The sequence below is a fragment of the Chaetura pelagica genome, unplaced genomic scaffold (genome assembly GCF_000747805.2).
Source record: "Chaetura pelagica isolate M959 unplaced genomic scaffold, ChaPel_1.0 scaffold194, whole genome shotgun sequence".
Lineage (NCBI taxonomy): Eukaryota > Metazoa > Chordata > Aves > Apodiformes > Apodidae > Chaetura > Chaetura pelagica.
The window spans coordinates 525129-552831 of NW_009952877.1; the positions used below are offsets into that span (position 1 = coordinate 525129).

The 27703-nt window shown below is 39.2% G+C and overlaps 1 protein-coding gene across 1 annotated transcript in view; it reads left to right on the forward strand.

The window, feature by feature from the left end:
- The window catches only part of ALK (anaplastic lymphoma receptor tyrosine kinase), a 330133-nt gene that overhangs the window by 159824 nt on the left and 142606 nt on the right, over positions 1 to 27703 (forward strand). Inside the window, exon 3 of the mRNA XM_009995276.1 lies at positions 5942 to 6143. Coding sequence (XP_009993578.1) covers positions 5942 to 6143 — 202 coding nt within the window. The remainder of the gene's footprint in view (positions 1 to 5941; positions 6144 to 27703) is intronic.

Genomic DNA, 27703 nt, shown 5'->3' on the forward strand with positions numbered 1-27703 from the left:
AGAATCCAAAGAACAGCTCTGTGGGATGTTTTGTGATGCTAGTGGAAATGTTCTTTCTGGTCAGCATCTCCAAAGACCATGAAACTTGATTTAATTTTTTTTTTTTTTTTTTTTTTTTTTTTTTTTTTTTTTTTTTTTTTTTTTTTTAATGCTGTACAGTCCCCAACAGATGTTGACTGTTAATAGTTTTTACGGCTCTAACTTAACCTGCTAGAGTATTGAACTTGTACGTGAAAGGTAAGAAAATCCTTTTAGTATTAAGGTGGAGTTTATGTTCAGAACAGTAATCTCGGTTTTGCAAAGGATTGTTAAATTGCTGGTTCATAACTGTGATCAGATTAAATCAGCATAGCTGTGTTTTGAGCCTTGCTTTTCAAGAAAGTAAGTGAAAATTATTAAGCTATAGTCTTTGGTTATTAGGGAAGAAATCTGCTTGAATTTGCATGGGAACACTTCAATATGTATCAAGAATCTGGGTGTCTGCTCTTTGTGTATTATTGGCTTGAGTGTGTTGCTAAATATTATTTTCAAATAATGTGAACTTCCCTGTTGATGAATTCTAATGCATGCTGCTTTTGTAACTGGTTTTATGTCACATTGCCTTGTTTGATGTCTTCAGGATCTTATTTGATTGTGTGATATCAGATACACAAGAACACTTCATGCTGGAAATCCTAGTCCTCGAGTCCAGGTTAGGAATTGTCTCCATGTGTTTGTCCCAGAAGAGCCTGACACTTTCTGAAGTGAAAGCTTTACTGGAAAACCGTATTTTCCACTGTAGCTTCTCAGGCTGATGTCTTTTTGAGCTGCAATCACCTTTCCTAGACTGCTGCCTCTGAAAAGTCAAAGTATACAGTAAGGTGCACTGACCTCATTGAGCATCACGAGGTTGTTTAGGAGAAGAGTGTGAACTGGCTCTTTACTCTGTTTACCCTGAGACTGACTAGGAAGGATTTAGGTTTTGAACAGTTGACAGAGAGCATTCAAAGCTATTGAATAGCTATCAGATGACCAGCTTTTCAAGGGGCTGTAAATAGGATATTAAGTTTGCCTGGTTCCTAGGACTGAGCAATGGGCGTCTTTTCAACATCTCAGGGTTACCTCAGTGTTCTTGCTGGCATGCGTTTCAGGTGGTTTGTGCATCTGTATCAGATGTTGGGCCAAAGATCCAGGATTTTTCCTAGCTGTTGATGTGGTTTTGAGTCTTAGCAGTCTATACCCCTTCATTTGAAAGCTTTTTGGACAAGTCCTATGTTCACAGTGTATCTGTACATGCATAGTACATTAGCATCAGTTTCCTTCTTCACAAATATCTCTGTGACCTCGTTAGTTCTGAAAGCGTAACCTGAAGGTGTCACCTTAATCTCAAAAACATCTTGCTGATAAGCCATCCTTCCCTTTTTGTGACATGAATGTTAAAATATTGTAAACAAGCTTCCAGAAGATAAACAGCAAATTTTTCATGCAAGATATATTCATTTGTCTTGTAATACTCCTTTTACGTCAACTGCCTTAATTCCCTGTGCTTAAGCATAAATATCTTTTAGTATGTGTTTGAAGTTACAGCAAGTTACCAGAGATATTATCAGACACAACACATGAGAATCAGGAAAACCATTGCATTGTGACTGCAGGTACTAAAAATGTAGGGAAAAATATTATTAGAAGCACAGTACTATTGGTACAGTTCTGCCATAGTTTGTGTTTAGAAGGAATGTGGAAAATAAAGTATTTGCAATTTAGACAAGAGGTTTCTAAAAATCATGGAACAGTATTAGCTACTAGGATTTGTGTCATATAATGCAAAATAGGTGTATTTGATGCAAAATACTGAATGGTGTTTCCTCTGCAACCATGTGGTTCTACATGATAATGATGATGAATGAGCCCAGGACTCAAGAATTGCTAAGTGCCCGCATCTGTGGCTTACAATGTGATTATTTTAACAGCATCTCTTTAATATCACCATTGTGATGTGCAGCCAGAGTCCAATTTAAAACCTGTAGGGAAGTACTCCTCAAATGACTAATGAAACTAGTGAACGTCTTTCTGAAAAGCAAATACTGAACAGTGGAGCATGGCACTGGCAGCATGTACCATGAAGGGGCCTTTCATCTCAGCTTGTATATCTTGATATCTAGATAGCAGCAGAAGTTTGTTTGAAGCTACGGTGCTTTTTCTTTCTATTCACCCAGGAAGATCCTAAGAGCCTTATTAGAACTGCAAGCTAATAGGAGAAAATAAGTGCTATGAAATTAGAGATGGAACCTTAAAGTCTTACAGGTCTACACAGTTATCTTAGAGCATGCTGTATGGATTTCCTCCTACTGAATGGAAATACAAGTGAACATATAGCTTCTAATTTAGCCGAGAAAGTCCATTGGTGTGAAATAGAGTATTATTCTGTCTCTTGGCATGGGTGGGGAATCGATCTCCATGTGATCTTCTAATTCTTCTGAGTAGCAGTCTCTAATCTGATCCTGGAAATGGTGCTCATATAGATCTCTTGGGCAAGCTATGGTTGTGCCTTTGACGGAAGGGAGAAGTATAATGATTTGTGATCAAAAAGTGTAATTTCTTACTTCAGTCACGTTAATTATTCCTTTACGGGGTTTGACACAATTGATTTTGGTCAACTTTTAATGAAAGGATTTGGGCCTCTATCAGTGGGTTATTGTCTTTGTGTATATGTGTGTATGTATGCAGTTACCTGATAGATATGTCTGTTTGGAGACACCAAAATAATGAAATTGAGTTTGTCTGAATTGGAGTTTTGAGTCTATTGCTTATGTGGAAAAGAGTATCTGTGATGTACACTGTAGGTGTTGAGCCCTATTACTACAGGAACCCACTGGTCTGTAGTAAGTGGATGTAACTGATAGTGCATAAACAGGAATCTTGTATATCTGCTGTGTAACAAAGCCTCTGCACTTTCTCTGTGGTTTCATATCAAGAACCCCTCATTTCAATTTTGGAAACTCTTCCAATGACACTATCTCTAAATATGGCTCTGATAGGTCTTTCCTTAGTATGTATGGATTACATGAGAAGCAAGAGCAAAAAGAAACCACCGCAGACAGGGAAGTTACCCACAAGATGACTGAGCTTTTGAAATCAAGAACAAAATTCTGCTTATTCTTTCCTTTTTAAAAAAATTTTAAAAATTTAAAAATTTAAAGGTAAGGTCATATCTCTAGTATTTGCACTAGAAGAACATTTTCTACAAGACTATGTAGTCTTGGTGACTTGGTGTAGTTGGTGAAGCCAACACAGTATAATAGCCATGTCCTTTGGAGTGATTTTCTAGGCACCACTTCACAGCAGTGTAGTGTGGAGCTGTTCCTCCTGTCATCCTGGGAGAGTGTGCCAGGGTAGCCCTCAACATGATAAAATTGTATTCCTTTTATCAATATAATTTAGAAGGTAGAACTGGCCATGTGATGAGTAATAAGCCACAACTGCAAAGTCTGGGGCCTGTAAATAAAGAGTTAGAAAGCCTAAACAGAGGACGTTAGTGACTATCTTGCAAATTTGCTGTAGCAGCTTCACTGATGTTTCAAACCTACCCCTAAGTCAGGGCATAAGAGGGATTATCTTTGAAAACTGTCTTTATTTAGAACCACTGCAAGGAAAGAAGGAATGAGAGCTGCCTCTTTTTGTTAATTTTGAAATCTGACTCCCAGTTGCAAGGCAGTGAGATGAGCAAATGACTCTTGCACCTGGCAAGTTACCATCAGCAATCGTTGTAACCATTAGTGTCTTGCTGCCACCAGTAGAAGTCTCGTTGCTCCCTTCTGTCACAGATTTCACTGTTCTTATGGGGATGGTACAATTAAAGCTACAAGATTTAGTGCTCTAATTATCTTTTGTTTATAACAGAAGGCAGAGACAGGGAAGGATGGTAAATATGTTGGAGTTATTATTTTACTGAACTGCAAAAATATTGTGTATATATAACTCACAATAACAAAAATTGTTTTAACTCATCATCAAACTATTATGTTAGTAACTGGATTAAAGTCTATTATTTCCCATAAAGGAATCTTGTTATTAAAAATAATAAAATTCTGCAACTGCATTTCTCTCTGTTTACAAACCTCTACATCTGAGCAGACTGTACCAAGCATGTTTCTGTGTGTTCCTTTCCATACAAATGTTTTCTAGCTTTAGATATGTGACTAACTTCATGCCAGTGCCAGGAACACTGTTTTTGACAACTGTGTAAAAAATGTTGCTTATTATAAGTGTGTGTATTGAAGGGAAGCATGGTGTTTGACAGGAATCCAGTTTCATTTTTAGCCCTTTGATTATTAACCTGCCTGTGACCTGAGACTAAATTGCCAAATCAGACTTTTTCAACAGGGAAATCTGTGAGCACTAGTTCCTCAGTTCTAGACCAGCATCTGATATTGAGATATTTAAATCTGTTCTTGACCTTCAGTTCAGTGGAGAGAAATGGGAACCACCAAATGACACATGTATTTTAGGATAAGGTGAACTACCACAGGACCTCAGAGCAGCTGGTTTTCACCTTGTGGTCCACAGCTTGAATACGGAGATGAAGTTGAACAGGACCCTTTCAAGGCCCCTCCACAGGATTTCTTAGACACCCTATATCTCAGCTGAGCCATGCTAAGTGAAGTGGAAGATCATTCCTCAGAAGATTCAGCCTTTTTATTTTCAAAATCAAGTTGCAGCTTCTGCTAAGATGCATAAACACTTAGAAGTATGTGTAAATTACAGCTCTGTTGAGCCTTAGTTTCTCTCTCTCTGAAATTAAACTGTTACTCAGATCTGCATCTTTAAAGTATTAACAGACAGGCATCGTTAATGGATGCTCCAGGAAATTAGACTGTGTCATCTTGATTATCTGACCAGTCTTGCTAGAACCTGTGGAATATCACAATTTTTCTTGCTTTTAGAGTTGTTTCCTTTCATTTACCTAACCGTACCTTTCATTTACCAGCTCCACATCTTGATGTGCCTGTTCTGTGGGTAAATTGCTAAAATGGTCAGCTGCCAAAAGGGAGTAATTTGACTTACCTGAAATGAGCAACAGTGTGATGAAAAGGTGTTACCTTTGTCCCACTTGATAAGCCTCAGATTGTATTGAAATAGAATTACACCAAGGGAGTCAATGTACTGAATAATAATGAAATGTTTAATGTGGATTAGCTGCATATAAAATGAATACATTAGAATGAATTGCCAAAGAAATAAAATTATGTCCTTTATCCTGACTCTAATGACTTAAAAATGCTGCATCCTTATGTGTATAGAAGAGCAAAATCAAATATATTAATTTTGTGGTTTTTATTTGGGTGAGAGAAATAGATATAAAGTATTATTGAAAATATAAATACACACACACATGTATCTATATCTATATGTAATCTATATCTATATCTATCTGTATCTCAGAGCTGTCAGATCAGGATCCTACTGAACCAAGGCCATAATACTTGGGTCTGGACCACACTTGAGATATTACAGACATGGGGTTGAAGTCCAGGAAGAACAGGCAGAGGAAGCAACAATCTAAACCTAATACTCCTTAATCACCTGCCTGAACTTAACTTTGAAAGAGTCTCTTGTTTTATTGAATTTTATTGTTTCTGTTTGTAATTTTTCCCTGCCCTTAATACTTACGGCTTTTTCCACTTTATAAGTTTTCTTCTGGGAGTTAAATTGAAATGTAGTCTTTGTTTTGGACTAGCCAAAAGTGAGTTGAAATGTTGCCTGCCTGGAAAGATCTTAGTGGTTTTAATAAAAAATGGGGAAACTTTCCAAATTAATTGGCAAAACTAATATTTGACTAGGAAGTATGAAAGGGCTGCAGAGTGAGCTGCGGCATGAAAATAACAGGTGTTCAGCTGCATTTTTTTAGGCTTTTTGGGCTTTTCTTGTTCTTAATGCTTTCTTGTTGCCTCAACTGTTCTAGGTTCGTTTCTGTTTCTCAATGCATCAGAGAGGCCAAGCCCTGTCATCCTGAGTCCTTGGCTGAGAAGCAGCAGTGACCAATGCGTAGTTCAAGTGGCGGTTTATAAATTTTACCAGCAGAGTGGAGAATATATTGCTCGTGTCCTTCCCATCGACGAAAGCAGCAGTGAGGTCTTATCAGTGGAGAGTCCAGAGAAACTTGGGTAAGTCTCATCCTCTCATGTGACTCACAGCTTGAGTTCACAAGAATCACATGACTGTGTGACAATAGAGCCACAGAATATATGCTGCACATATACTAAGGAGAGCAGAAGACTACATGAAGTAAATATTTGTCATGCATGGGCCTAAATTACTGTGGAAGTTGGAGTTTGTTGCTAATTTTATTATACAAAACATCATCAAACTATAGGATCGATGTAACAGTGAGTCTCATAAGTCGACGTAATTTTTATTCTCAGTGCATGCAAGTACAGATATAGTGTGGATACTCATACTAAATTTCAAGGTTTTCTGTCTTAATTTGCTGTATCTGATTTCTTTTTACTACTTCTTTACTCAAGTATACTACTGGGCTTATAATATCTACGAAACCTTTGCAGTTTCATGTGTCTGCATGCATCTGTGTTTTTTCAAATGTTGTCTCTTGTCAATAAAGCAGTTCTGACCTACTGCCAGAGGAGGAAGGAAAGTTTTTTATCTTTCAAGGGTGCAACTGCTTGAAATGTTCTATCCTCTTTCTGCAGTTAATCTAAATTGTTGACAATATCTTCATTTGTCAAACTTCCTGTGCAATCTTAAATTTTGGTTAGCAGGAAAACAGCAGGTGCTGAACAAAGTAAATATTTCAAAATGCTATAGTAGTGGAGTAACTTAGAATTGAATTTGGATATATGTGAGGCAAATGTTCCACCTGTTCTATATACTGTATTTTTATTTTTATTTTTCACTTCTGCTGTGAAATGTCTGGGGTTTTTTGGGGTTTGTTTTGTTTTGTTTTATGTGAGAGTTTCTAATAGCAAGTCCTGCTGGCTTGTGCTTGTAGCAAGATGTGATTATTTTATTACTATTTACAGTAAATTCTGTATTTTTCACTAGCAAAAAGATAATGTGCAATAAAAAAACCTTACAGTAGATAACCTAACTCACAGAAACAGTGTGAATACTTGTAATGCACATGTAACATGTGGTCTGTAAAAGTGAAGAGGAGAGCTCCTGTGTGGATCTAGATCATACTTAGTTGCAGCAACATCATCCAAATTGTAAATTTTTATTGATGTCTGGGCAAAGGTAATTAGGGGAGCTGTAACAGCTGTCTTCTTCCTTAGCACTTTGCAAATGCTGTGATCTGTGTCAGAGCTAATAAACATGCCTTATGCAAAGTGCCTTCACTGGCAATGTCACTGTTACTTGGCACTTTCAGGGAATACTGCTGTGCGTAAAACATTTTGCTGTGCTGTACCAAGAAGCTCTAGCTTGGATCTGTGGGTAGGCAGAACTCACCAGGAGTACAGGCAAGTGCCAAATATAAGAAGCCTTCAAGGGAAGGGAAACGTTCCTTTATAATAACAAATACCTGCCTTTGCCATCTGCTGGCGACAATATGGACTACTCAATGTGCATTGCAGATGGAGGTTGTCACCACAGTATAGAGGGTCTGTGCTTTTAAATAAGGTGGTTTTGGTTATAGCTTGTCTATCCCATACTCTTGCAAGAAGTGTAGCTTGCTAGCCAACAGCATTCCTGTGGCACATAAGGTGGTAAGGATGTGCGTGTGCCCATCATTGTTCTGTATGGCTGACTCCTTGGTACTCTGTGTGCTATAAAACTTCACAGCTGGAGCCTGGTTCATTTTCTCCCCTCTGGTCTTGTCTCTTCCCCAGGAGAGGTAGGACAGGTAGCCCTTCCCCAGCTCAGCAACACAGAAAAGTTCTTACATTGTGTATGCATAAATGTCCCATAGGGATAGTTAAGTATCTACCAACAGACTGGAGCCACAGATAATAGTGTAGCAGTTTGATACCATTTGCCCTGAAGATGCATTCCAGAATTTATGAGTGCACCTGTACCCTTTGTTTGGAGCAATAATACTTGATTATGCCAGCTCTGATAACAAACCATGAAAATCTCACTTCTGTAGAAATCTTCTCTTTAAGTAGGAATCAAGAGTAGCTTTTAGAAGTCAAGAATAATTCAATAAAATTCTTCAGTCCTACAGTGGAAATATGTTCTGTTTAATATTTTTATTAGTCTTGGAAATAGCAAAGAATATACAATTCTTTTTATATATTTGTTTTGTAATTAATTCTTTGACCATGCTATAATAAAATTATTTCAAAAAATTTATTTAGCTCTGGGTGCACAGTAATTGAATTCATCAGTGATGAGCTTGTGCTACAAGTAAAAACACATTAAAGTTTCTTCTTTGATTCAATGCACTTTAAAAATTGTTCTGCAAACATGGGGTGTAAGGTGTGCATAGTTCCCAGCAACTTGTATGTGCTGTAATGAGTCCATGTCCTTGCTGAAAATCAAGCTTACCACAGTAAAAGTATGTTTTATTGAAAGAAATGCATCCCATGTGTAGTAAGGTAATTAATTAGTTCCAGGGTACATTTTCTCTTATCTTGAACTGTGTGTTATTTTGCCATTCTTTTTTTTTTAAACCACATAACCTGAATTACATATATTAATATCTTACAAAGTATTCACAGTTCACGTACTTTTACAAGAGAAAAAAGTAGATGCTGTCAGGCATTACTATTTCATTCAGGGTGAAACCAGGCCAGCGAATGTTTTGGTTGACAGCACTTGGAGATGGTTTTAAGTAAAATGTATGTAAAGCTATGAAATTTCATTAGTCAGGTAGAGACAGCATAGCACCCAGTATTTATTTATTTATTTATCACCAAGGTTCAACTGTGTTGTCTTTGTGTGCCAAATACCAGCTTCTGTTTTGTAAATGTGTACTAAGACAAAAAGAATGAAGACCAGAATGTGTGTATTTGGGGTACTTCATATGGACACTTAAACTTCTTTTTAGGCATCAAAGTAAGTCTCAGAAAATTTAGAGCACATATTATTTGCAGAGAATTCTAAGCCAGGTGTTTAAATCATTCAGTCTAAACTTGTGCATTTGTGAGATTCAGGTAATCCAGGAAAATAATCTTGATTTATGGATTCATTAGAAACTGAGCTCTTCTTTCTTGGTGGCTAGGCAATACTAGCACTTACTTTTAGAGAGGAAACTTCAGCTGTTCTAGACAGAAAATTAGCACTTAAACTTTTCCTGTGTTGTTACTACTAGCCACTTTTTTGTAACTTTCTAGTCTGTCAGATTAAAAGCAAAGGTAAAAAATAAATAAATAAATGTTTGTGTCTCTTTTCCCCTTTCTCTTTTCAAAAGATCCTGTCCTTGATGTCTCTGAAGACCTTTTCATAACATATGCTTGTATTTGGAAACTAATTTTTAAACTCCACCTAACAAAACTTTGTTCTTTCAGTATCTCAGCTCTAGAACACTTGAACTCTGTTGGTTGCAGCACCTTGTATAATTTTAGTGGTTGGGGAGATTTAAATCAAAACCTTCAGGAATGTGTAAAGTGAAACAGAGTCCTTCGGAGCTTTATGAAACAGTATGAACCTGATATACAACTGTCTTCAGATGTGGAAAGATGGTTTTCCCACTCCACTTGAGCACTAGATTATGTAGATTAAGCTGGCACTTTAGCATAAGAGGTGAGTACTAGTGGTGTTTAGTGGTTTTTCTGCCAATGAAATGCTGTGTTATTTCTGGAAATAAACCTATATCCTTTTTGTACATTTTTGGCAGCATTGATTTGCTTTTGAGCATGCCTTATTTTTGCATGTAACTTGAAATACAACAAAGCAGTAGCTTCAAACTACTCCAGAAGGATTTACTGTATTGTCAATAGAGATTGGACTGTAGCAGTTTATTTCCTCTTAGAGACATGTATATGTAAGCAAAGTATTTATTACTAAGAATGATGTATTAACATTACCAGAAACTAAATTTTGAGTGCCATTGACTGTTGAGGTATATTGTACAGTAAAGCCACAATGTGACCTCTTGGAGCAACCAAAATAAGTTAAGTAATGAGTAGTTACAATTACCTTTTTTTTTTCCTTCCCCCCCCCCAGTTGATTACAATGTCAAACAAATTGATTGGAAATCAGTTAGGGCTAATGCAGCACAGGGGAAATGTGGAATCGAAATGCAAACGGGAAGGCCAAAGTTGTGTAGTCTACTTCTGATTACAATTACAGAAAATGGCAGGGGAAAAAAAAGTTATTTTAAAGTAGCAAATGAGGATAATTTTGTCCAACATATCTAAAATTGGCTTGCTACAGAAGCAGATTACTTAATATATATAGAATGGAACAGTAGAAAGAAAATTTGATTAATTTTCAGGGTAAGAATTCAGTTTATGGATAGTGGAACAGCCTCTTTTCTTGCTTTTAACATAGGGCTGAACACACTGAAACAAAGGAGGGCTAAGCTGGTGAGTTGGATGTGCAGTGTGCCTGGCACAAGGATCTCGTGGCTTTCCAAATAGTTGCAGCATTTGTTGGTGACCTCCTTGGACTCTGGGAGCTGCTTCTGTGCACTAAACCCTAGAGACTGGCACATCTGACCACACAGAAATAATACCACACTACCATACCATGGTAACAGAGTTGAGGCAACCTTGAAAGTTACAGGTTTGGGTATTTGTTTTTTTGAAATCAAGGATTCCCTAATATAAATTATTTCTTAAAGGTCTGAAACAATTTCTTCAGATCACTCTGAGGAACCTAATCCAACTTTACACTGTCCAAATCCTGGGCACAAAAATCTGATGTCTTAAACTTTTATATGCTGTACCTTACAGAATTATTTGCAGGCTCTTCTGGTTGTTACACTATTCTCACTTTCCAAAGTATTTCCTCTCCTTCCCTCATTCATTTAACCTGTTTCTATTATCTTATAGGATCTCCTGTTTCCTCTATACCTGAGGCTTCTGCTTCAATTTTTAAAAGTCATCCCAAAGTAATGTTTACAGCCCCTTACTCATGCTAGCCCATGTTGCACTTTGTAATGGTGTTTACAGGCCAGAATGAATTTCAGTTTCCTAAAATCTGAAAAACCAACAAATTGCAACAAAGATGCATACCACTCAGCCACCTCCACCCCCACCACAAAGATGCATACCACTCAGCCACCTCCACCCAAGCTTACACACACAATTAATTTGATTTTTTTTTTTTTCTTGGTTTTGGTGTCCCTTCTGCTCTACAAAATTGCAAGTGTTTCTTTAGAATCCTTTGCTATGTAGTAAGCAAGTATGCTTTCCCACAACCAAAGTGTTTCCAGAATTTGTTTCCAAGGTCTAGGCTACATGCCTCATTAATATTGCCAGTCTTGTTTCTTACTATGTTTCTGCTTCCCTCTAGCTAAGCTCTCTGGCATTCTGCTGTTGGCACGGTTTTATAACTAGTCTGTGGTATAACTGCTTTCTGTATCTACTACTTATTTTTGACCTTAAAATCCTTCTGAGTTCTGTACAACTTCCTCTGCCACTGCCTCACCTTGGAGCATGATTTTATCATTGTGCACAATTTCCTGGGGGCTTTCCTTGCTAGTGCTTAAGAATCTCCTTCTTATCCAAGGCAAATCTACCCCGCTGCAGTAAGTACTATAGAAGATTAACAAGGTTGTATTCCTTCTTTGAAATTCAGAGAGAAATTACTAACTAGGTGCTGATAACCTTGCAAGACTTAAAAATCATGTCATTGACCCAACCAGCTGCTAAGAGTATTAGTGCAGTGCTAATGCAGCTGATTCTATATTCTAAGCCAGGTTGGTATTGCTCTTAAATTATCACAATACTGTTTCATGACTTGCCCCACACCCTCACTTTAAAGAACACTGTCTGTATCGCTGCCTTACCAAAAATGGTGCCGTGGTAATCAAGAGTTTTCCATTCAAAAAAGAAGAAACAGAACTCTGATAAACTTGACCACTGGTTTGCAGTTTATTTCTGCATATTAAAAAAGAAATCAAAGACTTATTTAACAGGATTTCACAAGTCAATTCTCAGTTAATTTCCTACTGGAAAAGTAAAGGAATGCTTGCAGCAGTGGCAGGAGATGAGGCTTGGGATTGTTTTCACTGATCAAGGAAAGTACTGAACAGACGTTCTTTCTGCAGGAATACAGTGAGGACTACAGTTGTTGAAACCAGTGTGAAGCACTTTGCAAAGCTTTAAATTTAAAACTCAGGTATAGCATTTGCTAACTAGTATTACTATATGAAAGCATTTTTCTGTCATTTTTTCTGTCAAATAGCTACCTTTGTTTTCTCTGTAATTTTATTGCTTTCTATGACAAGTAGTTATATTGCTGTAACAAAATACTGTCTTAAGGGCCCTGGCAGAGGGAAACCAGTAATATCAGCAGCTAGTCTGGCAAAAACATGGTTTGGGGTTGACACCAACACCAAAGGCACAGGTTTCAGGTGGGTTTGTCAGATCTGCTTTGTACACTACTTTATACAGCTTATTTCTTGACTTTTGCACTATGGCAGAAAGATTTCCACATGCCATGTTCTTCAATCAATATAGCTAGCTGAACCATGAACACTCATGGCTTGCGCAGTAGTGTTTTAGTATCTTGTATGCAGAAATGAACTGTCCTCCCCATCATGTTTGGAAGTACTTGCCTTCTCCTCACCTTTCTTGCAAGGGTTATGTTCATCTGTTTTTCTTTATGGGCATTGAGTTCTCTGAGTCACTGAGTAAAGTTGCCAGCTCTTTTTAAACATCAGTGTGTAACCTTATGATATTTGGAGCCTCCTATATCAGGCTGACTACATATGATTTTCTATTGGAAATAGCAGCAGTGAAGTTCATTTGCTGAATGTAGTTGGAGCTTTTCCTGATCATCCGTGGCTTGGCGTGTCATTCATGCTGATGGATTAAGGCCACAAGTGGTGTTCCTCAGGGCTCAGTGCTGGGACTGCTTCTGTTTAACATATTTATTGATGATCTTGATTAGGACATAGAGTGTATTATCAGTAGGTTTGCAAATGACACCAAGCTAGGTGGGAGTGTTGATCTGCATGAGGATAGGGGGGCTCTACAGAGAGACCTGGATAGATTAGTTTGTTAGGCTAATGTTAATGGTATGGGCTTCAACAAGGCCAAGTGCCAGGTTCTGCACTTGGGCCACAACAACCCCAGGCAAGGCTACAGGCTTGGGGAAGTGTGGCTGGAAAGTGTCTGGCAGAAAAGGACCTAGGGGTTCTAATTGAAAAGCAGCTGAATATGAGCCAGCAGTGTGCTCAGGTGGCCAAGAAAGCCAATGGCATCCTGGCTTGTGTTAGAAATAGTGTGACCAGCAGAAGGAGAGGTGATTGTCCCCCTGTACTCAGCACTGGTGAGGCCACATCTGGAGTGTTGTGTCCAGTTTTGGGCACCTCAATTCAAGAGAGATATCGAGGTGCTGGAGTGAGTACAGAGGAGGGCAACGAAGCTGGTGAAGGGCCTAGAGAATAAATCTGATGAAGAACGCTTGAAGGAGCTGGGAATATTTAATTTGTGAAAGAGGAGGCTGAGGGGAGACCTCATCAGTCTCTCCAACTACCTGAAAGGTCATTGTAGAGAGGTTGGTGCTGGTCTCTTCTCACAGGTAATTAATGACAGCACAAGAGGGAAAGGCTTCAAGCTGCAAGAGGGGAAGTTTAGACTGGACATTAGGAAATTTTTTTTTTTACAGAAAGAATGGTTAGACACTGGAATAGGCTGCCTAGGGAGGTGGTTGAGTCACCATCCCTGGATGTGTTTTAAGGGTCATGTGGTGGTGTTTGTGGATATGGTTTAGGGGAGAACTTGGTAGAGTAGGGATAATGGTTGGACTCAGTGATCCAAGGGTCTTTTCTGACCTGAATAGTTCTATGATTCTATGAAAATTACACTAATGGGAAGATTATATCAAAATACTTACATTGGAATACTTTTTAATAGAAGAGGTCAAATAATGTAATTTTCTTCAGCAGAAGAAAAATCAAAAGATTTTCCCCGTGCTTGCTAAAGATGTTTAGATAACTTTAGTTAGAATATTGCTATTAGTACCTTACGTGTGAAATGGATGGATGACCTGATTATTTTTAGGTTGTTAAATATCCTAAGGGTGTCTAGCTAAATGTACTACCACACTAGAAAAAAAAAATAAAAAAATAAAAAAAATGAAGTAATCTGTCTGGATATTGTCTTAGTTTGAATGGAGACAGTGTTCTCAAGTGTAGCAACTGTTTTTTGCATCTTTGACCCTTTCCTTTCTCAGTGCCTAGCTTTGAGGAGGCTGTGGTTTGTGAAGTATGGGCTATTGCTTTTGAAAATTCAGATCCATATCAAAACCTTGATGATTGCAATTTGTTATTACTTCATGCCAGATGAGCTATACAGAGGCTCATTTCTTAGACTTCTCTAGATCACATCTGACACAAGTTGATTTTCTTTTTTTTTTAAAGCCAGTTGTCTGGGAATTGTGCTCCTTTCATTCCCTTAGGCACTTTCTGTAGGTCAAGGCTGGGGTGTGTATCTGGACTGTTTGAACGGGAATTGACTCTTTTACTATTTCCATTTTAGACAGGGGATTTTGGTTCCCAGTGTCAAGGCAGTTGCAGTTCACAGTACCTACTAAAACAGCCCCTCTCAAGCAAGGAGAGGTACCATCAATGTCGTTTATGAACAATCATTCCACAATAATTTTTTAATGTTTTTTTTTTTCAATAACATCTTGTTTTCTTTTTACTTACCGCTTGCCAACAAGTATTCTATTATGAAAGTTCTATTATAAAAGAAAAAAAAAATCCTAGATTATTTTCCTGACTTAATTCCTTAATAATTTCAAAACAGGAACAGGGATGTTCTCTTGTGCCATAGGATTTCTGTCTTTCCATCAGCTCTTTTACCTCTTCTCACATATTCCTAGGGCTCATATGTTCCCTGTTCTCCTGTCTCAATATGCTTTTCCCTTCTAGTTTCGTCTTCCAGGCTTTTCTTCTAAACAGGCTTTCCAGCTCCCCAGCAGGTCTCAGTCTTTATCTTTTCATCTTCACTTCCTGTTTCTTGCTGCCGTCCTGTTTGCCTTTGACTCAGGTATTTTCCTTCATGTATTCTGGGTCCAAAGGCTGGGGGAGGCACAGAGCACCTTATTTGTGTGCCCAGGTCTAGTACTGCCTGCAGCCCAGGGTGCATGCTGGACACCTCCTCTTGTGCAATTCAGCTGCCATTTCTGGAAGAAAATTTCTGCCAAGAAGACACAAACATCAGCCTGTTAGAAGCTTCAAAACTTGCTTCCTTGAGGTGAATTTTCACAGAAAGGACCATTCAATTGAAGTAAGTGATGCTATAGCTCTCCAGTGGTGCTTTCATCAAGTGGTCTCTTAAAAACATTAAGACCCTGCTGAAGTAGGTGGTACTATACGGATGGACATAATAAGGCATTAAAAGGTGAATCTAGCCGAATCTCCTGAATCTTCTTTATTGGGAAGGCTGGTATTTCAGTAGACATGCCGATGAGGGGCACTGTGTTTGTGGCATTATTTTAACTGGAAGAGTAGCAGTTATAATTGAAATAATGTTGATGTCTGAGTTTTCAGAGTGAAAGGAAATCTGATTCCAGCAGAGGCGTTAACGTGTGTCTCCTTCATCTTAAGTGAGTGGGCTAGCACTGTTTGGGCAGCAGGCTGAATGTCTCTTTACACTCAAAATCTAGATTCTGCAGTTTTTGCAATGTAGAAGCACTTGTAGGGGTAAAGAGGAAAAAAAGAAAATTATTCATGGGCTAGGAAAATTCTAGGTCTGCATGTTCTGAGTCCTTTACCTCATAACTCCAGTTGCTGGCAGAAACCTTAGAAGAAACATATGCACCCAGTCTAATAATCATAGCTCCATGGCTGGTATCACCAACACAATTTTGGGTTTTTTGATACTGGGATGGCCTACATGGCACCAAGCTTGCTGGTGCTGGATGGGATTCACCTTTCTCAAAATGGGAAGAGGTTCTTTGCTCATGAGCTATCAGGGCCCTTTAACAGAGCTTTAAACTTGACTTGAAGGGTGGGGGAGTGGGTTGGGCAGGAATAGTATTAGCTTGCTTGTGACACACCCAAAATTAGAGGGATGAGGTGGGGGTGCTAGTGAGGGCCCTCAGCCCTTCTTGCTCTGAGACATGCTGGGTACAGTGGAGCACAGTTAAAGTCTTATGGAGATCAGCCAGGGGGTACTAGTAATAGGAGCCAACAGGGAAACATCAGTGAAATACCTCAAAGGAATATGTTCCTTTAAAAAGTTAACACAGCCAACAGCCCAGCTACACCAAAGCATGCAGCACGGCCAACAACAGGAGGAGATGGAAACCATGTGCTGCAAAAAAGCTACAACCTTTTTGCCATTACTGAAACTTGGAATGACTGGAGTGTGGCTATCAATGGCTACAGGCTGTTCAGAAAGGACAGCTGAGGAAGGAAGGGGAGGGGCATTGCTTTCTACATCAAGAAATGGATTGAGTGTGACATGTCCCTGAAGAACAGCCATGAGGAGGTTGCAAGCTTATGGACAAGAATTAGAAACTGAGGCAACAAAGGGAACCTTGTGGTTCATGTCTACTATAGGCTGGCTGATCAAGGGAAGCCTATTGACCAAGCATTCTTACTCCAGCTGCAGGAAGCATTGCACTCATAGACTTTGGTCCTGCTGGGGACTTCCGCCACCCCAACATCTGCTGGAAGAGCAGCACAGCAAGCTGCACGCAATCCAGGAGATTCCTGGATAACTTCTTAAGACAGATAATAGACAACTCTACTAGAGGGGATGTGATATTGGACCTGATAGTCACCAACATAAATGAGCTAATCAGTGATGTCAAGATTGGAGGCAGCCTGGGCAGTCTGAAGGATATGGGTCCAGCAAAGGGCAAACTCAGGCCCTGAATTTCAGGAAAGCAAACTTCCAGCAGTTCCATTAGTTAGTCAATAGGATCCCTGGGGACACTGCCCTCCACGGCAAGGGAGCATAACAGAGCTGGCAGCTCATTTAAGGACACTTCCCATAGAGCACAAAGAGCACTCAATCCCCCATTGAAATAACTCAGGAAATGCAGGCAAGAGACCAGCAGGGCTGAGTCACGAACTGCTGATCAAACTAATGGGCAAGAAAGAAATGCACAGGCAGTGGAAGCAGGGACAACTATCCTGGGAAGCATATAAGGACACTACCTGGTTGTCTAGGGTCACGAAGTCCAAGCTGCAGATGGAGCTGAACTTGGTCAGGGATGCGAAGAATAATAAGGGCTTCAACAGGTGTGTCAGTCACAGAAGGAAGATCAAAGAAAGCCTAACCCCCTGATGAACAAGACTGGCAAACAGGTGTCAATGGACAAGGAGAAGGCTGAGGTACTCAACAATTTTTTTGCCTCAGTCTTCACTGGCAGGCTCTCTTTCGATACCCCCTCGGTGGAAGGGCCTCTGAAGGAGCAAAGTCTCTTCCACTCTAAGAGATCAGGCTCGTGACCACCTGAAGAACCTGAACAAACATTAAGTCTAGGGGACCTGACAAGATGCATCCCAGAGTCTTGAAGGAAATGTCTGGTGTAGTTGCCAACCTTCTCCCCGTGGTATTTGAAAAGTCATGGGAATGTTGCACCCATTTTTAAAAAGGGTGGAAAGAAGGACCCTGGAAACTACTGACCTGTCACCCTCTCCTCTGTGCCTGGGAAGATCATGGAACAGATCCTCCTAGAAGTTCTGCTAAGGCAAATGGAGGACAGTGAAGTGATTAAGGATAGCCAGCATGGCTTCACCAGGGGAAAGTTCTACCTGACCAACCTAGTGGCCTTCTGTAATGGAGTGACTACATCAGTGGAAGAGCTACAGATATCATTTATCTGGACTTCTGTATGGGCTTTGACATGGTCTGCCACAATGTCCTTCTCTCTAAATTGGAGAGAGGTGGATTTGATGTGTGGACTGGTTTTTTGGATGAGGAACTGGTTGGATAGTCACATCCAGGGGTTGTGGTCAGCAGCTCAATGTTCAGATGGAGATCAGTAAGAAGTGGTGTTCCTCAGGGGTCCATATTTGGACCAGTACTATTTAATATCATCACTTTGATGGTGGGATCAAGTGCACCCTCAACAAGTTTGCAGACAACACCAATCTGGGTAACGCAGGTGACATACCTAAGGATGAGATGCCATCCAGAGGGACCTGGACAAGCTCAAGAAGTGGGCCTGTGTGAGCTTCTTGAGGTTCAACAGGGCCAAGGACAAGGTCCTGCGTCTGGGTCAGGGCAACCTCTGGTATGAATACATGCTGGGCAATGAAGGAATTGAGAGCAGCCCCATGGAGAAGAATTTTTGGCTATTGGTAGATAAAAAGCTGGACTTAATCCATCAATGCTTGCTTGCAGGTCACAAAGCCAATTGGATCCAGAGCAGCATCACAAGAAGCATGGCCAGCAGGTTGAGGGAGGTGTTTCTGCCCTCTCTATTTCACTCTGATGAGACCTCACGTGAAGTACTGTGTCCAGCTCTGAAGTCCTCAGCACAGAAAAGACATGGACCTGTTGGAGGAGGTTCAGAGAAGATCACAGAGATCTGATCAGAGGAATGGAACACCAATCCTATGAAGGAAGACTGAGAGAGTTGGGATTGTTCAGTGTGGAGAATACAAGGCTCTGGGGAAGACTTATTGCAACCTTTCAGTACTTAAAAGAGGCCTGGAACAAAGCTGGGGACAAATTTTTAGCAGCGCCTTTGTGATAGGACAAGGGGTAATGATTCTAAACTAAGAGGGTAGACTTAGACTGGATCTAGGGAAGAAATTTTTTATAGTAAGAGTGGTGAAATAGTGGAATAAGTTGCCCAGAGAGGTGGTAGATGCCCCATCCCTGAAAACATTCAAGATCAAGTGGGACAGGTCTCTAAGCAACCTGATCTACTTGAACATGTCCCTGCTCACTGCAGGAGGATTGGACTAGATGGCCCTGAAAGGTCCCTTCCAATGCAAACAGTTCTATAATTCTATGATAATGGTCACCACTTGGGAGATAAGACACCCACAGGGGACTAGCATTGCACATACTCTTTCTATGTTCTCTTCCCCTCCCCACTTTCCTTATTGCATTAATTCACCCCAATCACAAGACAGGGAGGTCTTTTTAAACTGAATTGTGAACATTACTTTCTCAAATTAATTACTACCCAATCCTAATTTCATGTGCCTTTGATACCTGGTTTTAATTACCTAAAAGTAGAAAGCTTTAATGAGCAGAGAAATTAAAATTGCAAAATCCTGATGGTATTTTTTAGTTATTTGCCTCCACAGTCAACTTGAGCCATATGGTTTTTGGGTAGTTTTTTGTTGTTGTTGTTTTTTGTTTGTTTGTTGGTTTTTTTGTTGTCGTTTTTTTGGGAGGTGTGATTTTTTTGGTTGTTTGGTTTGGTTTGGTTGTGGGGTTTTTTGTGGTTTTTTAAAATTTATTTTTGTTTTCAGCGACTAAATGTCTTATTAGTTTTCCATTTCTGATAGAACCACAGGCCTAACTGCAACGAGTAGGCTACATTTTAGCTCCATTGCCTTTGTTCTGGGAGAGACGCTGTAAGCTACTGAAATGAGCTCTGACTTTACTTAGGACAGAAACTGATGTTCAGAAAGATGGAAACCCCAAATATATAGTGGAGTCTGAGAGATGTTGTGGAGGGAGTAAAAGTGGAAATGAAGCACTTTGTATTCAACGGGAAAAGACAAAAGTTATATAGGACAATCACATGATTTCTTTCATGTAGAAATGGTATCTTCCATTGCATCAGAACTTTTCAACAAAAGTTCAATTTTGATTGTTTTTCCTTAGAGCAAGCTGGATGAAATACTGGTTTCTTGGACTGACCCCAGCTACCTTCTCAGTTCTATGTTCAACATTACAGTGGATTTTGTTTTGTTGCCTTAGTTTGTATGTCCTTTTTCTGAGGGATTGTTCTTTCCTTCTGAAACAGGATGTCTCCTCCAGCCACCATGTGGCATGCCATGGAAGTTGCTTTACTTGAGGACCATTGTCATGAATGCTGATGGGAAAACTGTTAAATAAAAAGAATACACCACCATTTGAGTGTCTTTGTATGACTATGCCATACAACAGTATGGTATTACAATGGAGCAGTACAGTTGAATGATGAACTGACTGTGAGAGAAATACTGCAGCTCAGCTATATGAAGCAAAGCAAAGCATGCCGATAAACGAATATCCATATCTTGCTTTAAAAATACAACTCTGTAACTGTGATGCTACTTTACAAATTGTTTGTGTTTTTTTTAACGTAATGAAGTGTAATAGCAAAAGGGTCCCATGTTTTCTCAGTCTTAAGAGTAAAGTTATTTTGTGGAGAAAAATCATCCTGGTGTAGGGCAAGTTTATTAATTATTGAACAAGAAAGAAGTTGTCTGTCAAATGGCTAGGTTAAAAATATGAAATTTGTTGCCTTTTACTGATTTGTTTTGTTTCTAGGACTGATATGATTGCTTTTTCCCAGTATTGACTTTTTCTTAATGACTTCTGCATGTAGTCTTCTGTAATAATTTATTCCCTGATCATGCTCAGTTATTATCTATTGACTAATAATGGAGTTTGGTTTATGAGCAACATTCATTGTAATGTTCCGTATTGGCACAGCAAGCTGTGATTATAATTTCTGCAGGTTAATGTCATTCTTTATTCAGCTGTTGCTCAATTATTCATCAGAAAGTATCTTGTTTTCTGTCACTGTCACTGTCACATTGTCACTGTCTGTGACAGCCCTAGTGAGAGTAGTTTGGGCTTGTGGGGTTTCTTCAATGTTTAGGTGAAAAATAAATGTTGATGCCTTTTATCTCAGAAAAGTATTTTAAACATCCTCTTGGAATGTTCAGGATGTTCTTGAGAGACAAAGACATAACCTTATTGACTGTGTTTTTATACAGTCACCCATTCTGACCAGAATAGTTATTCAGAGCTGGAGATCCACATATGGAATCCACATATGGATTAGGAAGAAAAATTGACAATGAAGCCAGTGGTTTTGGTCATGCTGTTAATTTAAAGCCTTGTGTTCCTAAAAATTACAGACATCAAACACCATAAAATTTGTTGTTGGCTGCTCATGTAGCCCAAAAGTCTCCAGTCTTGTTTCTGAGCCACTCTCTGTATTTACTAAGCTATGTGTGATGTTTGCTCTTTTCTGTATATGATATTCTTGGTTTTGTTTGTTCATTGTTTCTCTCCTACATATGTGCATTATACTGTACACAGGAACTGGCCTAAAAAGGTACTGTTTCCTCTCTCTCTTTTTACTTGACTTTATATGGAGTGCGTGTTTTTTCTGTTTATGGGCTAGTCATTGCTTGTGCACATAATTTGTGTATGTGAGAGAGACACATGCATGTGCATGCACACATACCTTTTGCTTTCTGACTCTCTTTCAACTGTCTGGTACTGTATCTATCTTCTTATATCTTTCATCCTGGAATGTCTGCTGAAAGGTGTCTGCTCTTTTGGAAGCAGCTTTATGCAAGTCCTATCCATCTGCTAGGGGATGCAATTCTAAAACCATTGTTTAATGGTGTAGAAGGGGCATAAACTCAGTAAGTTTTTAACCACAGAAGGAAAAGGAAAGGAAGGAGTGTTCCCCTGGCTCATTAATCAGAATGAAAATGAGAAATGCCAACAGCTTTGTAGTAATTTACTATTTTCTCCAAAGTAAATCTGTCTAAATATTAGTGCACTGATGATAGCAAAAAAACCAAAAGGGGCATAGTGGGGGAGGCAGGGGGGCCTTATCATTAGCTTGTGAAGCTCTGTAGCACAGTACGTGGGAGACCAAAGATTTAAGTACTATGGCATTTCTGTAATGAAAACTTGAGCAATAAAAGTAGTTCCTCATATGTTCTCAAAAGGGAACTCTCAGAGGAAACACATCAACAATATTTCACATTACAAATTATTATGCCATCTTCAGCTATTGTTTCAAATGAGAATTGTGTGTATTACTGGAGGAGGGAAGAAAGATACAATTAGTATTTCTTCTGTAAGCAGAATTATGATTTTATACATCTGGCTATATCAGTTCTGACCTATAAATATAAGTTAATACCTTCACTGAATGATGAGTCGATTTTCCCTAGGATACCTGATTAATTTACACATGTAGTTCAATTTACACTAATGGAGGCTGAATATGTGAATCTGTTCACTTGCACTGTGCTTAAATGGAAAAAGTTATTCCAGTGTGACAGGAAGACTTTCTGGATATATCTTATAAAGGGTGGTCTCCCACATTTAATTTACAGACCTCATGTTGCAGAATTTGAAAATTACCAAATAGCAGTGTGCTCTGAGTGCAAATTATATTTTTCCCACCACGCCTAAAATATTTGAATTAATTAAATGCTGTATTTCAACCACTCAACTCTCTCCACCCAGGAGGTGTGTGTGTTTGGAAAGCTTTTTTACATTGTAATTAATTTTATTACCTTCCACTGGAGGTTGAAGATGTCTTCACAATTTGGAAGAAAGCTTAAAATATCGGTGAGAGTTCCTGTATTAACCTGTTGCTAGCAGAAAGCTATTTCTGTGTTGTAAGAATGCTGATTTTTCTCCTTCTCTAGCCTCCTTCCTAGAGAAAGAAGTATCCGTTCTTCATCTTTACCTATCATCCTCCCTTGACTTGTGAGCTGAGGAGTCCACCACTTAGCTCCCTTTACTCTCCCAAGAGACAGCCTCTAGCTACTCTCTCTGAATTCTGTTTAGTTGGCTCTGACTGTGTACCTCAGTTTCCATTTTCTGATTTCTGAATTAAATTATTGATATGTACTTAGAATTTGGCTTCAAATACTTGAGAAAGTGAGAGAAAGAGAAATTATTTTTCTTAGTCTGTTAATTTCTGGTGTATAAATTGGATGGTATTAGAGACAATGGTTGTTCCAAAATGATGTGCCGCTGGCAGAAAACTAAGTCTAGGGAAAAATGGGTCCTATTTACAACTTTTGCATTAGGGAGGAGGAAGAAATGGTGTTTTATGTTGAAGTTCTTCCATTTAGCAGATTATCATGCTGGCCTAAGATTAGATGGGGTCAAAGTAACATCTTAACACTTGAACTGGCAAATCAAGAGATGCAGTTAATATTGAGTTTGTTCTACTGTTATAATTACTACTTTTTGGGAACAGTCCGGTGTCTTACCTTGCTCACCTTTGTTGTGCCCTGACAGAATGGGATGCTGGACATAATTGTCTTGGAGAAGGCTCCAATGAAGTCTTGCATAAAGCTTGATTTTTAAATCTTATGTGCTGCTCATATTTGTGCCTTAATGATGTTGCATCAAGACAGTAGGATGCCTAATCCATATCAGCAACATAATTTCTTTTTTTATATTAAACTTACGTTAACAGTATCATTAATATCTTAATGACACTACAGCATAGCCTTATCAGTGCATTCTCAAAATGCTTCTTGTTGAAAGAGATTTGCTAAGTATTTATTGCTAGCCTGAAATGGTTCTAGCAAACCAGTGAAATACTCTTTAATTAAATGAAAGTAGTTATTTTTAGTATTTTTTCCATGGAGACTGCAAGTCACAATGGCACCCCCAGGTTTCCTGCCTTTACTTGAAACAACAGAAATGTTTTTCTCATCCCCATTGCTTGGCAGAGAATTTGAGCCACTCAGTTTACTTTCAGTTCCATGTGCTGTCAAGATACAAGCCCCAAAAGTTGTGGAGAAATAAGGGACACAGTGAAGCATTGTTGCAGAATGAATAACTCAAGTGCTGATTTGCTATGAGGCTGCCCATCTGAGGTGGGTTAATCTTGGAGCTCAGGTGTGAATCTTAACTAGCACTGTGTTGGAAGACATACTGTGACAAAACTAGGTATTTTAATTTTGTAGAGGAGATGTGGCTGCCCAAGCTATGGTGCAGGTACAGCATATTACATAGGTACTTAAGAGTGTCCAGCTGACTGGAAATGAAGAAGCTTGACTCAGAAAATAATATGAGAAAGGTTTTTATAATTCTCCCCTTTATTTCTTTCAATATTGCCAATGTTTTGAAATTAGATTTTTCCTGTGCTGTTCATCATTCCCAAAAAACCCAGAGAGATCAAAGTGGACTGATTATGAATACACTGCTGTTTATTTTAGAATTGTTCTTCCATGACTATTTGTTTTAATAAATGTGTTTGTAATATTTGTAGGAACACACATGGAGCAGATACAATCTGAATCAAAAAACCCAGTTTTTAATAGATAGAATAGTTGCTGAAAACATACTTGTTGCTTTTTTCTGTTGATGATAACCTGTCTGTAATGCAGAATGCAGCAATGTGTGCAAAAGACGTAAAAGGACTGGCAGCTGAAAAGTGTCATTAAGTGTGCATAGCATCAGTTAAGTGGAGCTTCAGATTTTTAATATTTATTACAATGAGTATTTTATGGTATATCTCTTCAACAAAGTAGAATTGAGTCTTTTTGGTGCCCATTTCAAGCCCTCTTGCTTATCAATCTGTCCACAGAGTTTAGTAGTCAAGTCTTCAGTCATCAGGCAGGGGTGCAGCCATATTGTATTTCACTTTCCTAATATGCTTTGAAATATGTTGAATCAAAGGCTGCATCTATGGAGCATTTTTTAATCTTTCTGGTTTAATGTATGTTACATGTGACAGATAAGCTTGGTGATAGAAAGGAAAATGATAAATTCTGCCCACATTTTCCTTGCAGTTTTTATTTTCTAAGTGAAATTTCAGAAAGTAAATTTCAATACATCAGTTTCAAGCAGCAACAGTCAGACAAGGAAACTGTGGATATAGACGTTGATTTTAGGTGCTCCAACTGCTAGCAAACTTTAAGAGGTTATGCTAATATATGACATAGTTTAGCCATATATAACATTTTGCACTTCAGCATCACCTTTCAGGTAAAAGTTTGCAAGACTCTATCTAATAAGTTGGGGTTTTTTTCTGACATATTTTCTGCTGTCTTTACAGATAGCTGATTAGAAAACCAACAATGTTAAGGTACTGTTCACACCTCTGTATTCAGAGCCCAGCAGTCCTGTGTCACAGTTGTGTGTGGTCGTGGTTTAACCCCATACAGCAAATAAGCAACACGGCTGCTTGCTCACTCCCCTCATGGTGGGGTGAGGGAGAGAATCAGAAAAGTGAGAAAGTTTGAGGGTTGAGAAAAAGACAGTTTAATAGGTAAAGCAAAACCCGTGCACACAAGCAAAAAGCAAAACAAGGAATTCATTCACTGCTTCCCATTGACAGGCAGGTGTTCAGCCAACTGCAGGAAAGCAGAGCTCCATCATGCAAAAACATTACTTGGAAAGGCAAATGCCAGAGCTCCAAATACTCTCCTCTTCCTTCTTCTTCCCCTAGCTTTATATGCTGAGCATGATGTCATATGCTGTTGGATACTCCTTTGGTCAGTTGGGGTCAACTGTCCCAGCTGTGTATCCACCCAGCTTCTTTTGGACACTCAGTCTGCTTGCTGGCAGGGTGGTGTGAAAAGCAGAAAAAGCCTTGATGCTTAACATGTCTTCATTATCAACATGGTTTTAATCACAAAACCAAAACAGCCCTATATTAGCTACTATAAAGAAAATTAACTCTGTCCCAAGCAAAACCAGAACAGTGATGCTGTTAGACTTCAACAGGTGAAATCATGTCACTGTTCAGGATAAGCTGTTGCCCAGATTAGGTGTGATATCTTCTAAAATATCTGCCAGAATTCATTGGGGAACAGGAACAGAGACAGTTGTCTGCATGAAGTGAAACCTGCCCTAATTCTGAATATTGGGCAAAGCATGCTATTTATAGACGTTCCACAATGTTTGATTCCTAGATATGTACCACCATTGAGACTGGACGTGTTTTGTGCCTTCAGACAGACTAGAAGAGGCTGGAAGTCACACCTGTGACAATTAGATATTCATTATTATTCTCCACGTATCTTGCTATAGTGAGTGTAATCCCTTCAACAGACAATTATCAATGATGGTGGCGGTCTCTTGGTATGTCTGAATACAGGTTGCCAGGACTAGTCAGTATAGTGACATGGATAGAAAATTTTCCTATTAGTCAAAAACTCACTTGACCTGCTGGGATGTGCTCTTCCTAGCATTGCTCTTAACATTTGCTGTTGCCTTGAATGAAATTACAGTAGTCTTCAGATGTACACACCCAATAGTTTTACAGCATAGGGATGGCTAGGTCAGATTTAGGACCACTGGCTAGCCCTGTGGCCTTGTTACCTGCTTTTGTACTCCTCTTTCTCCTAGGACAGGGAATTTTTTTTCCCTGTTAGAATAACAAATAAAACTCAGTAATTGAAATTAAGAGACCAATCCTAAACATTCTGTGCATAGTCTCTGCTGCTATAAAGACTGTAAGAGTAAACCAAATCTCTCCTCATTATAACAACTATTGACATTAATCTCTCTCAGTTGTTGATAGAAGTGCCAGGGTGTCCTGGTTTGAGCCAGGATGAAGCCAATTTTTCTTTTTACTGATTTTTTTTTTCCTTCAGCAAGCTTTCATGTAACTAGCAACAGTGTGTTCTGCTAGGCTGATAAGACAGTGGAATGTTTTTCTAACTACTGAGGCTTCAAGGCTGCACCTGCACTCTGCCAGCTCAGACACTATGGGGAGATCTGTGACCCCCCCCGTAGGAGGCTGAGTTAGATGGACAGCAAAATTGGCCAGAGATATTCCATTCCATATATCTACGTAAGCTCAAAGGAAGGTCAGAGATCACAGAAGACAACTTCCTTCCTTTTTCTTCTCCCCTTCTCTTCCGTCCTTGGCCGGTGTCCAGGGAGGACTCTGTTCATCCATCACCGTCGATCCTCAGGCTTGATCTCTTGTGACCCCCATAACTCTCTGCTTTGTTCCAGCAGCAGCTTCGGGATTCCTCGGGACTCTTCCCAGTTCAGGGAAGTGCTGTGGGAGTTGCTGGGGTGGGGGGAGGCGAGAGGCTTTTTGCCTACACCTGAATATATCTGTATATAATTGTATATATTTTCTTGTATCATTCATTAGTGTTTTAGCTAAAGCTGTGTAGTTTAGTTTTCAATCCAGCCAAGTCTCTCTCTTTTTCTCTCTCTCCTTCCCTACCTGGGTTGGGGGGAGGGGGGATCGAGAGCATTGTTGTCGGACCTGAGTCAAACTGTGACACAGGGTCAATCCCAGGTTTCACTGAGTAGGACCAAGTGGCAGGAAAGCCCAATTCTGGAAATATAGCAAATACCAGTTGTGCAGAGATACTGTTGTAAAGGATTATATTTTGAAGTCTACTGAGCTCTATTTTTATTCTTTAGCTCTTTTTCACTCACTTGCCATTATCAGCTTTCTAGTTGAGTGTGATACTTAGAGCATAAGTTCAATCTTCACAGTGCAGACTGCTGGTGTTGAAAACTTCCTTGTCCTTAAATTACATATAATTTCTTCAAATCTCAAGTGGTCTTCGGAAATTCTTTTATTCATTGCTCCTGACTAAATGGAGATGTGTCCCCTTGTAATTTGCTACATTAAGTGTCCTTTCTACTATTTTCTTTCTCATTTCTAGCATATAGTGTACAGATCTCTCACATGGCATTCAATCAGAAATGCCTATGGCAATTTTGAAGGGCATTTAGTCTTCTGCATTACATTCTGCAGGCTACCAACATCTTGC